This window comes from Malaclemys terrapin, chromosome 2, assembly GCF_027887155.1.
Source record: "Malaclemys terrapin pileata isolate rMalTer1 chromosome 2, rMalTer1.hap1, whole genome shotgun sequence".
NCBI lineage: Eukaryota > Metazoa > Chordata > Testudines > Emydidae > Malaclemys > Malaclemys terrapin.
The window spans coordinates 268424499-268437844 of NC_071506.1; the positions used below are offsets into that span (position 1 = coordinate 268424499).

Sequence of the window (13346 nt, forward strand, 5' to 3'; positions counted from 1 at the left end):
TGCTCTTGACCTCACCTACCTGAACTGCCCTCCCATTAACTGCTCCTTTGCCCATGTGTAAATTCATGTCTCCTTTCGTACCACCCCAATAAGAGGTGTATCTACTAACATGCAATATCCTTACCCCCCCTCTAAAAAAATTCTGAAAATCATGACTTATTCCAGCTCAGTGAACCATATCAATCTATGCCCCAATGGCACCTATATAGTTTTTAATATTTTGCACCAACCTGTGCCTTTAGACTGTACTTTAACAGAGCAAGAATTTCAGTGAGTTTTTCAGTAGGGAACATTATAATTTGCGAAATATTGCTAGACTGAAATTTTAAAGATACTGGAAGTCTGTCCATCCATCACCTTTGACTGAGTTTTAATCTCCTTGATGTTTAGATTAGTGCAGCTTCTTGGGTGTCACACTTTTTGTGCTGTCTGAGTTGTAAGTGTGAAAAAGAGGCATTAAGAAGCAATTTAAAATGCTAGCCTACATTAAGTTTTTGCCTGTGCACCTAATAAGACATGGACACTGACCTTACCAGATGGTGGGGGATGAGTACTGATGCTGATGCCATCCTCCCACTGTGAAAATAATGTTACTGTACTCTGCTAACATTCTGACGTTCCACACCTCAGAGCTGCATTTCAGATATGGGTTGAAAGCTCCCTATATACTTCTTGCCACATAAGTGTTGGAGATTTTAATTAACGTTTGTATAAGCTCTTCTGATGTCTTTGGACGAAAGGCGCTATAGAAATTTAAATTATTTAAACAATTTTTATTGGCTGTAATGAACAATAAACATACAAGCAAAACAACAAATACAATCATCAAGCAAATCTTAGTAGATATATTTACATCATCCAACAGGATTGTCTAAACCAAGAACATTTTTTCCCATTTTTTAGAATTCAGTGTTCAACTACCTCCCTCCTTGACCGCTATCCTAAATAAAGCAAAGCTAGCTGTCCTTTAACTCCCCTCTTCAATCTTTTTTATACAACTAATATATCCTTACAGACTGAATTTCCAACCAAAATAGTTTGTCAGCTATTTCGGTCAAGCTTTTCAGATGCAGTGTCGGGCAGTAGTTGCCGTAACTCATGAAAATCTAAGACTTCACTTTTAATCCAAACAGAACATAGGTAATTATACAAAAGGCCCACACAGACAAAGAGTGGTGTATTCTTGGTCCAGCATAAGATTCAGCATTTTCGGGCCACAGAGGCTGAGACATATCACTTTGAGCAAGGAAGACCAGTCTTTGGCTAGGGAGAGATCACCCAATAATAATATAAGATGACTGAGTGGTACAACAATGATTTTAAAACATCATGCAATGCCAAAAGAACTTCAGACCAATCAATGGACATGTCTAACATGCCGAGTTTGTATAACCTTTTAAAACTTAAGACATGTATGGCTAACACTGGGTACAAACCTGCTCCCTCATGACCAGGATCATTCCTGCTCTATGATATTGGTTTTACAGATTTCAACTGCACTAGATATTTTTTGAAGTATCCACTATGCCTGCCTACAAATATCCATTTATTACTGTATTTCCTCCCAACAACTACCATTTCAAGATCTTATCCTGTCTGAATCCTATTGTGTTCTTTATCTAGTATTGAGATCAGGCCTCTGATTGAGCTAGACAAATCTAAGACTTTTTCTCATAGACAGCATGATAATAAAATGCTGATCTTGCGTATCCAAGACACAGTGAAGTGATGTCCTGAAGATATGCAACAAAGTAAGACAGAAGCTAGATAAGCTATGCCAACAGAGGTGTTGTAGCTCTGCAAAAAAGCAAAGCCCTGATATCAAATATATCCGCTGAACACTTAATCCCACTGTCTCTTCAAGTTCTAAAGATCAAACTGACTAAACTTGCCAACCATATTTGGACTACCAAGACTGAAAGGGAATAATCAAAATAGAAAGCCACTCACATAGGTATTCTTCCTTGCTCATCTAGAGACATGAAAGGAAGGGTTGGCCTTAAAATGTTTGAGGAACTAGGATTCTGGTAAAAATGATAGCTGTGACATGGAATAAATAAGGATAAATCCTAGCATTAACCCCTTGCATCACACCACTAGTCCCTGATAGGGCACGCAATACATTGCAGTGTGACATACACGAAGGGCAGCGCACAGCGGAGCCGCCTACCCCACCCCACCCCCAGGAGCCACTGCCGGATATGCTGGCCACTTCCGGGAGTGGCGCGGGGCCAGGGCAGGCAGGGAGCCTGCCTTAGCCCCACTGCCACCCCAGAGCTGCTCAAGGTAAACGGTGTGGGGCCCCACACCCCGAACCCCTTCTGCACCCCACACCCCAACCCCCTGCCCTGAGCCCCCTAACCTCCTGCCTTGAACCCTCTGCCGCACATCTCTACATCCCCAACCCCTTCCCTGAACCCCCAATGCCTTGCCCTGAGCCCCCGCTGCACCCCTCCTGCACCCCAACCCCCTGCCCTGAGCCCCATCACACCCCGCACCCCAATCTCCTGCCAAGCCTCCTGGACGCAACCCTCCTTCACCACAACCCCCTGCCGAGCCCTCTCCCGCACTCTGCACCCCCTCCTGCACCCCAACCCCCTGCCCTGAGCCCCGTCACACCCCGCACCACTCCTGCAAAGCCCCCTGCCGCACCCCAAGTCCCTGCCGAGCCCCCTCCCGCACTCCGCACCCCCTCCTCCACCCCCAACTCCTACCCTGAGCCCCCAACCCCCTGCCGATCCCCCTGCCACACCACTCCTGCACCCCAACTCCCTGCCCTGAGCCCCTTCCTGCACCCCAACCCTTGTCCTGAGCCCCTTCTTGCACACTGCACTTCCTCCAACAACCTGCATTCCCTCCTGCACCCCAACCCCCTGCCCCAGCCCTACATTCATGGCCCTGCATGCAATTTCTCCACCCAAATGTGGCCCTCAGGCCAAAAAGTTTGCCCACCCTTGATCTACTGTGTCAGACACACTGGACAGCAAGTATCTTTTTTTTGAGATACTTAATTGGTAAATATTGCAATTTCTTCTTTAAAAAGCCTATTCGTTCCAGGAGTGCGAAGTGCAGTCATCGCCACTTTGACAGGCCATCTTATTTTATTCAGCGATCTGGGGATATTGCATACCTGGAGTCAGATACTCTAGCTGGTACCCTAACACCTAGTTTCGTAAAGGGCTTGCTGCACACAAAATAAAGACTCACACTGGGGTGTGCTCTTACTCAACAGCTGGAGCCACTGTTCTCTGAAACTAATTTTGAACCAAGAAAACTGACAACTTTCTTAACAAGGGAAATCAAATTTGGCCCAGCTGCTTTGAGATTAAATAAAACCCATCATTAGCAAAGAATGCCACTTTGATAACTGTTCTACCCACCACGGTATCAGTGAGCAGTCTAATGAGCGGACAGTTTTTGCCAACAGCTCCTGTGCAAAGCGAAACCGGTTTAGATAAAAGGCGGTATGAGCATGATCTCAGTCCATTCCCTGTTAGATAACTGTTTACTTTACATTATTCAGTACTATTGCCAGTCTGCTGAAAGAGAGGACTTTTCAAGTGTGTACTGACATACACTGGCACAGCTGGGTAGAGTGGCCTGCACAGTGGCTAATCAGGATCAATCTCACCATTCCATGGGCATTAAAGACTTCATCTGCACAAAAAATTAAAGAGAAAGGGAAATGGGTATAAATGATCTGTAGTTTTGACAGCAGCAGAGAGGCTACTACACTGCAGAATCAAGTCACTGCTTACAGATAAAAGGAGCCAAAGCATATTCTGGTGGCTGCCAGCAGGGAAGTCAGGCAAACCTATTTTAGACTGAGGAAGAAAGATTAGGGAGTAAATGTTCTTTAAAAAAAAAAAAAAAACAGTACCTGGGCGTCTCAAAGGTCTGGCAATAAGTGCTGTATGCTGCAGTACTAAAAAATGGAGTTATAAACAGGATCTGAGATCCTTATAGTCTGCAGGCCTCTCATAAACTTGTTAATTTTTTTTTAATATACTGAGCATCAAAATAGGCCAGATTGCCCCCTGTTGCTGAGATTTTCCTTTTTCTCTGTGTGGCACATGGAACAAAGTAATATAGATTCAGCTTTCTGACACACTATTAAAAAATTAATTAACCATCTTGATCAGAGTTAAAAAGCTAATGGTAACACTGGCTTTCATTTTTCTATAGTTTGAAAGAAAACAAATATTCCATGGTGGCAAGGAAAAGCAACTACATACCATGCATAGACAGCCTGTTCTATGCTGATGATCCTGCAGATATGAACTGAATTTTCAGGGGACAAGAGCAAGTCTAGATAGCATACAATGCAGCAGGAATGACGTGTATTTAATGTGGCTAAATCTGATGGCAAGCAACCTTAGTGTATAATCGGTAAAAAAATAAGTCACTTATGGTTTGCTGGAAAAAGAGAACATTAAGAAAAAAAAAAACCTGTTTCATGACACTTGCAACACTGGGCACTGAATCATTTACCCTAGAGACCTCTATGCACTGGTGGCTGGGGTTGCAGCTTGATGTTTTGTTTTACCAGATAAAAAGAAAAGTTGGGGCCCCGATTGCTTTTGTTGAATTACCAAGAATAAAATAAGCCAGTCACACTACTTGCAGGCCAATGGGCTTCCTGAAAGCATGATTATATTTTTATTTAGTCCAACAGAACAGATTACCTACAACTTCTGGTACACCTCTACCTCGATATAATGCGGTCCTTGGGAGCCAAAAAAATCTTACTGTGTTATAGGTGAAACCGCGTTATAGCGAACTTGCTTTGATCCACCAGAGTGCACAGCCCCGCCCCCCCCAGAGCACTGCTTTACTGCGTTATATCTGAATTAGTGTTATATCGGGTTGCGTTATATCGAGGTAAAGGTGTATTTACTCCTTCTACTGGACTAAAGTTACTACCAATGTCTGAAGAAAGTCATCCTCCACTCTAACCAGATCCTCATTAGTCATATTCTTTCCATTATGCTAATATATTTCTTTTAAAAAGATGTTGAGGACGTTTACAGTCACCGTGTAACTATACAATTTGAAACACTTTGAAATTATTTGTAATGTAATAAAATCCTTATGAAAAGTAGTCACCTTCAATACTTAATGACAGGTTTCAGAGTAGCAGCCGTGTTAGTCTGTATCCGCAAAAAGAACAGGAATACTTGTGGCACTTTAGAGACTAACAAATTTATTAGAGCATAAGCTTTTGTGGACTACAGCCCACTTCTTCGGATGCATATAGAATGGAACATATATTGAGGAGATATATATACACACATACAGAGAGCATAAACAGGTGGGAGTTGTCAAGACAACAATATATGTTCCATTCTATATGCATCCGAAGAAGTGGGCTGTAGTCCACGAAAGCTTATGCTCTAATAAATTTGTTAGTCTCTAAGGTGCCACAAGTACTCCTGTTCTTTTTTAATACTTAAGTCTCTCTAGCATTTTAATTTCCTCTTCCCTTTTAAAAACACCAAGAGTGATATCTGTCTCCCTTTGCACATGTATACTGTGCTCATTACCAAGGGATCTGAGCACCTAAGACTACATTTTGGGCTACTTATTTGCTAAATTCTATTATTTAACAAAATCGGATTTTGAGAGAAGAGTGAGAAACAACTTCTGTAACTGAGGTCCTGTTCAACCTCTGCTAACACACTCAGTATGTCCACCTGCTTGTTGCTCAGTGCAGTTCTAGTGGTTTCCTCAATTAGCGTAGAGATTTCTTTCAGATTGCCCCTCTCCTAAAAGGTACCACAGCAAAGAAAGATTTTTATATTTAAATATTTTTGCCCAAGGCAAAGCAGAGGCCAGAGCTCTCTGGGAAAATCCTGTAGTTAGACCCTCTGAATTCTCATCTTATTCTGCACTCCCATTTTTTTCAATAATAGAAAATCAAATTTAATATAGATCAGTGGTTTTCTATCTGTGATCCGTGGACATCTGGAGGTCTGCAGATTATGTCTAAGATTTCCAAAGGGGTCTGCTGCACCTCCATTCAAAATTTTTAGGGGTCCGTAAATGAAAAAGGTTGAAAACCACCGATACAGATACTTGCTGGATGAATACAGAAAAACGTAGTGAATATATAATGCTACTAGGACCACCACCAGTGCTCAGGGGCCAATGTAGACCCCTTTGTCAAAAGAGAAGTAAATCTGATTTAGACACAAGTGAAATGGTGGCATTTTCAATCTAGTCCCTAGTACAAAATTTCCTCTCCCACTCTCCCAAATTCTGTTTTTTGCAATGTGGTTCTCAAAGGAAAAAGGGTTGCCCACACTGTTCAAGCAACTATGCTAGCTCCAGCCATGCTTAAACATGACTGGCTGCTAGTACGGTTTCAACTGCACGATGGACAGGGCATAGATCTTGTCTTTTTTTTTTGGTAACCCCTCAAACGTAGAAATAGCCACACAAATTCTTTTCTCCCATACATCAAAACATTTCTGGACCAAAATGCTCTATGCCAGGGTTTCTTAAACTTAAAGGGGTCCGCGAGGGTATTCCAGGGGGAAATCATGCAAATCATGTCTGGGGCTGCTGGCCTGGCTGATTAACTCCTCCACCTCCCTCCCAGTGCCTCCTGCATGCTGTGGAACAGCTGTTCAGTGGAGTTCAGGAGGCACAGGGAAGGAGGGGGATGGGCGGGGACGGGGTGCGCTCGGGGGACGGGGCAGAAAGAGGCGGGGAAGAGGAGGGGCAAGGGTGGAGCAGGGATGGGACCTTAAGGGGAAGGGCTGGAGTTGGGAGGAGAGAGGGTAGGACTTGGGGGGAGGGATAGATTGGTCTGCTAAACCCAGGATTGTGAGTTCAATCCTTGAGGGGGCCATTTAGGGATTTGGGGATTTAGTTAGGGGTTGGTACTGCTTTGAGCAGGGGGTTGGACTAGATGACCTCGTGAGGTCCCTTCTAGCCCTGATATTCTATGAGCGAGGGATTTAGGGGTCTGCAAAAATTTTTAAATCAAAATGGGGGTCATCGGGTTGCTAAAGTTTGAGAACTGCTGCTCTATGCAAAGATTCACAAGTGAAGAATTTTTAGGTTCAAGTTACAAGCATCCAAAATGAGTAGATATTATTCAGGAAACAGTGATGTAAACTTAATGGTAACCCCACTCCAGTGCAATGTATTACAGCAAACCTCTGTTCCTACAAGTTTTTTAAAAATAACTCTTCTATAGCTCTGAAAATCATCTTCTGAAATATGGATTATGAGTTCTGTTGAATTTGCTGTTGTCTTTTCAAAATACGTTCTTTTCCTATTTTAGGATTGCACTGAATAGAACACACAAAAACAGACCATGACAAAACAACACAAAAATAGATGAGCCTTGGAAACTTACCCCTCCTGACAACTTAATCACCCTCACTTTGGTGCCGACATGGGGCCCATCTCCACTACCACTGTTTGCCCGTTGCATGACAGTCCTTTTCACACCAGGTTTCAGTTCCTGAGGCCTTCCTTGTATCGATGCCACCCTAGCAGTCTGTCCTGGGGTGAACGATGCTGTAGTTGCAGCAGGTTTTGTTTGTAATACTTTTGGCGATGGCTGAAGCGGACTTTGTGGTACTGTTCTAGTCTGTCTCAAAGGCTTCACTGTTTTCACTTGCTGTCCTTGAAAATGCACATTAGCCCCATCTTGCATGAAATCTGTGGGTCTGGGCTGAATATTTGCAACCACCATGTCTTGCTTTTTAACAAGAAGTCTATTTTTCACATTTTGCCTGGCCTGTGCACCAGGATGGACTATAAATGGGTTTCCATTGGTGGGAAACTCTGATGATTCCTCTTCCTGCTGTGTGAAAGATTGTTGACTAGGAGGCTGTTGCTGCTGTTGTGCAAGTCTTTCAAGTAACTCTCTCTTTCTAGCACCTGCCTGCTGCTGCCGTCTCAGCTCCTTCTGTTTCAGAATTTCTTCTCTTAGGCGTTTCTGTTCTTCTATCTTCAAACGGTATAATCTGGTTTCTTCATCTTCATCGGGAAACTAAAAAAAGGACAGGAAAGGCATTTACTGAAATAGTGAAATATGTCCATTTTAGTCAAAGCTAACATGAAGTTATTATTTTACAAGTTGTCATAATGGCATAACTCTGAAAAGAGATTTTGAAATTACCCCGACATTGTGCTAAAACTATTAGTGACATATCTTCCAGTAAGATTTGCTATTCATTAGAGACAAGCAGCTTGAATCTGTTTTAGGAATTAAATATACTACATCCTGTGGGGAGTGGGGAGGGGGAGAGAGAGAAGAGGGCCCACTATATTGCTAGTTTGGAAATCTTATCAAAATACTAAAAATTAAGTCTTATAAATCGGAACTCTTGTAGAAGTTTCTGAAACCAATTAAACTATTAATATAATTCAAGATATCAAAATATGTTTCAAATGGAAAGTAACAATACAGAGGCAATCCACTGTCACACAGGTTTTATCTTTCTCTCTTCTGACAAACTAACAAAAGGTAGGGTGGTAAATGACCTGAAAGGCCCTGATTAGAACTATTGATTTTTCTTACAGAATTTTCAGCCTGATCTCAAACTCATTTGTCACACAATAATTGGTTATAATGAACAGCACAAGTCAATCTCTCTGACCTTGAACTCATGCACTCTCCTCAGAATCAAAATGTTGCCACATGCAGTGTTGGAATATTAATGGTATATAGAGAATGCCTTTAATATTCCATCCCTAAGCCTTTCTGAAAGTATTATACTCTGTCAAATAACCTTTCTAAAGGTCCTGCAACTTTGGCAGAAAGTGTCCTTATAGGAAGCTATAAGAAACAGAGAACAGTTAAAGAAATCAAGTATCAGAGGGGTAGCCGTGTTAGTCTGAATCTGTAAAAAGCAACAGAGGGTCCTGTGGCACCTTTAAGACTAACAGAAGTATTGGGAGCATAAGCTTTCGTGGGTAAGAACCTCACTTCTTCAGATGCAAGTAATGGAAATTTCCAGAGGCAGGTATAAATCAGTATGGAGATAACGAAGTTAGTTCACCCTCACTGATTGAGCTAACCTAGTTATCTCCATACTGATTTATACCTGTCTCTGGAAATTTCCATTACTTGCATCTGAAGAAGTGAGGTTCTTACCCACGAAAGCTTATGCTCCCAATACTTCTGTTAGTCTTAAAGGTGCCACAGGACCCTCTGTTGCTTTTTACAGTTAAAGAAATGTAGATGCCCATCTTCATGAAAAAAAGATCCAGATTGCTTTTGAGATAGCTGCTTCAACAGGATGTACATATTTTATTACAAAATATACCTGATGAAATTAGATTCCATTTTAAATGGATTTAAGATTGTTTTTAAAGCAATCTGCCTATAAAACACGCTATATAATGAATTTACTATTTCAATGAACAGATCATTCTGATTTTAGGCTATACTTACCAGATATATTTGTCAAATAAAATAAGATTAGGCTTTCATCAAATAATAATACATTGCATTTTAGTAAAGTCTTCCATAAAAAGATACTAAAGTATTTCACAAACAATCTGTGTGTCCAGTAAAGAATGGTTACTTACCATACTGGTTCTTTGAGATGTACTGTCCATGCAGATTCAAATATGGGTATGCATGTGAGATTGAATTATTGTAGCAAGTAGTGTTCATTAGGGCCGTACCCGTGTCCTAGATGTCTTTGAGCCTACACCCCGGTCAAGGGCATAAGAGGTAGAATGGGTGCAAATACCCCCCGGTTCCTTCTCCAATTCAGAGAAGTAAGACTCTGGAGCAGTAGGGAATCATGGAATCCATGTGGACAACACATTTTGAAAAAAACACTGTTACCAAAAGATAAGTAACTGTTCTTTCTTTCTTTGAGTGATTGTCCACATGGATTCCACTCCTGATGACTAACAAGTAGTTGTCTGTTTGGAGGCGGGTATTAGGAATTCTGTTTAACCAATGACTGCAGAACAGCCCAACCAAAACTGGGAGATAAATAAATTAGTTTAATATGGAACTCAAACAACTTTTGGCAGGAACTTGGGATGATACCTAACCCTAAGCCTATCCTTATAAAACTATCAGGGGACATACATCTCCCCTACCCTTCAAGCTGATGTAATAGCTACTGAAAAGGCAGCCTTCATTGATAATGGGATAGGGAACTGCTTGCTAAAGGCTCAAAGGGGGAATCTATCAACCTTGCTAATACTATATTGAAGTCTGAAGACTGTGGGGGCTTCCAAACTGGGGTGGGGGTGGGAGGAACTTGAATAAAAACTCTCTCTTCCACTTTGATATATGTCAGTCTAGTTGAGACCTTCTTGCTTTGGAGCAGAATTTTCTGAACTTCAGCTGAACTGCTTCTTTCAGTGGGTCAGCCAGCCAACATCACAGCTGTCAAACGTAACAATGACAAGTCTGGGCGTAGGAGCCAACCATTGTTCTGTGAGACTGTTGGGCAGAGCAGCCAACACAATAGGGAAGTATAACAAAAAATCCACCAGATATGAATATCAGACCTGCCTGGCCCATGTCGGAGCTATCCTGATCTTCAGTCCAGCATCCTGCTTCAGACTACGCTGGACCCTTCGTATCATGGTGACAGATGGGAGGACTTACATCTGTCACAGAGTAACAGGATAAGAAAGGCACTAACAACGTGTTTAGTCTAGAGCACCCTCTGGTGCAGAACACTTGGAGTTTCTTGTTCTTGACTGTGGCAAAATCGGTACATTAAGGGGTATCCTCACTTGCAAAAGATGCTCTGAGACACTGGGTTCTTGATCCTCCTCTCATGGATGTCTGAGAACTGTCTGCTGAAGTGATCTGTTAGTAAGTTCTGAACTCCTGGAAAATGCAGGGTCATCAGTGTGATCTGGTGACAAATACAGATTGGAACGGGCTCCTGACAAGAGTGGAGATGACCTGGCTCCTCCTTATTGGCTGACATACTGCGTAGCTGTGGTGTTGTCTCTCAGCACCTGGATTGGGGATTGCTGGAGCAGAGGCAGGAATGTTATTCATTCCAGATGGATGGCTCTGAGTTCCAGGATGCTGAAGTCCAGGTGAGCATCTTGAGAGGAACAAAGGCTCTGTGTTTGTAGGTGATCTAGACGAGCTCTCCCATCCCTTAGCAGAAGAATCGTTGTCGGCAAAGATACAGAGAAGGGTACTCCATTGCATAGGGATGTGGGTCTTTCCACCAGTTTAATGAGGAGGAGACTTCTTGTGGGACTGGGACCAACATGTTCATGCAGTGTCTTCCGATTAGATACACTGATTTCAACCACCCTTGCATGGATCACAGGCAAAGTTTGGTGAACTGCATCACCCAGGTGCATGAAGCCCTGTATCCTAGAAGTTTAAAGCATGCTCACGGTGACATCTTTGGGGTAGCTTAAAGTTGGTTGATAAAGTCTATTCTAATTTGAAATCCTTCTTGTGGGAGACAGGCTTTCAGTGACCTGGAATTTAAGATGGCTTCTATGAACTCTATGCTTTGTGTGAGAGAAAGAGTGGATATTTGTCTATTGACTCAGTCCTACTGCAGCAAAAAGATTTAAGATTACTTGAACTGAGTTGATGACCTGATGTAATGATCTTCCTCGGATCAACACATTAATAGGATATGCATAAACCTGTATCTCTTGCCTCCTTAAGAGAGCTGGTACAACTGTCAAGTATTTGGTGAACACACATGGTACTGTGGAAAGTCCAATGGGCAGGATCCTGTACTGCTAGTGAGATGTTCCAGCTCACAGGAAATGCATCATGTTCTTAGTAAAACGTATGTTCTTGAGATATCGAAGGTTCAGAATAGCTCCTCAAGCCCCCTTCTTTGGAATGAGAAAATAATGGGAACAAAGCCCCCTGCCTCTGAATTCTAAGGGTACCTTTTCTGCTCCTCAAAAATGCAGGACAGGGTCCATCTCTTTCTTCAACAGTATCTCATGAGAGGTGTGGATGGGGAAGATGGGAGGAAGGAACTGGAATTGTATGCAATACCCAATGCTGACAATCTCTCAGCAGTGATGCTCCTAGTCCCAGCTTCTTGAAAAAAAGGTAGTTGCCAGAAGGAGGCTGAGGGCAGAGTTTCTCCAAAGGTTCTGCCAGACTTTCAACTGTGGCATGAAGCCTCCTGTCAAGAGGAAGATGTTAAGTGCACTGTAGCTGAAGAGGGGTGAGATGTCTACACTGGGCCTACCTGGGTATTCCTGATGAAAGAAGGCTCTTTGCATCACTGCTGATGTGATCATGCTGTATGTAGATAGATCAGATACATTCAAAAGCAGCCAGCAAGGAAATCCCAGCTATTAGATTTCCCTTTAGCACAATGGACCTTAATTCTTCCATGGTTCTGCATGAGTCTTTCCATAAACTAAGACAATGTGTCCCGGTGTAGATTGCCAATTACTAGATGCTTCCAGAAAAATGACTATGTACATCTGGAGACTGGTAGAGGAGCAGACTTTTCTGCTGAACAGATCAAGTCCCCTAGGTTATGTGTACACTGCAATTAAAAACCAGTGGCTAGTCCATGACAGCTGACTTGGGTTCGCGGGGCTCGGGCTGAAGGGCTGTTTAACTGCAGTGTAGAAGTTAGGGCTCAGGCTGGCTCTCAAGCTCTAGGATCCTGTGAGATGGAAGGGTCCCACCCTGAGGGTCCCACCCTGAGCAGGAAAAGTAGATGACACCCAATGTCTCAACAGCTCTATGCGGTACCATGATTTCAGTGACTGAAGGCTTAGTTAGCATTTTGAGATCGTATGCTCCAACAGGGAAAACTCTGGTACTGGCTCACAGATATGTCACTTGGTGATGAACAGGCCATAGGCACCAAAAAGGCTAGTAATGTGGGAGCTGCATACCAAGATTACAAGAACTGATGCTGAAGGCAGGCAGCAGATTTAGCTAGTACCACAGGCACTTTTTTCATACCTGGTAATGAGGCTCCAGAGGCACCCATGTTAGGCCATTTGCAGCCCTTTGAATGCAGACCTTGAGACAATGTAATATGTGGATTCTTGCATCTCTGTTCTAAGGGTCCCACAGAGGGAGACCGATGTTTTGTCTCTGGAGCATGGTTCCTTTCAATCCCTTCTTGAAGTCGACAACTGCAGTCTCTTAGACATCTTAGCCCTGGAGCTTGGGAAGGAACAACAGTTTGTTGTGGCACTTGCTGAGCAGGAATGGAGAGAGGAGTGAGCCTTCGCTACATCCTCCTCTGAATAGGCTTTCATGGAACGCTCCAGGATAACTTTAGGTAGGCATCCCTTGCCTTTGGAGTCCACTTGGAAAGACAGCGGCAGAAGAATCAACAGTTAGGGATATGCTCCTTGTCTAAATAAAGGTACTTAAGACTGCCCAT

General features: G+C 42.9%; 1 protein-coding gene across 2 annotated transcripts in view; it reads right to left on the minus strand.

Annotated features, from left to right (window-relative positions):
• RBM33 (RNA binding motif protein 33) overlaps positions 1 to 13346 on the minus strand; it is a 155578-nt gene that overhangs the window by 43068 nt on the left and 99164 nt on the right. For both annotated transcript variants that reach the window (XM_054021129.1, XM_054021127.1), the window contains exon 15: positions 7367 to 8008. In XM_054021129.1, coding sequence (XP_053877104.1) covers positions 7367 to 8008 — 642 coding nt within the window. The remainder of the gene's footprint in view (positions 1 to 7366; positions 8009 to 13346) is intronic.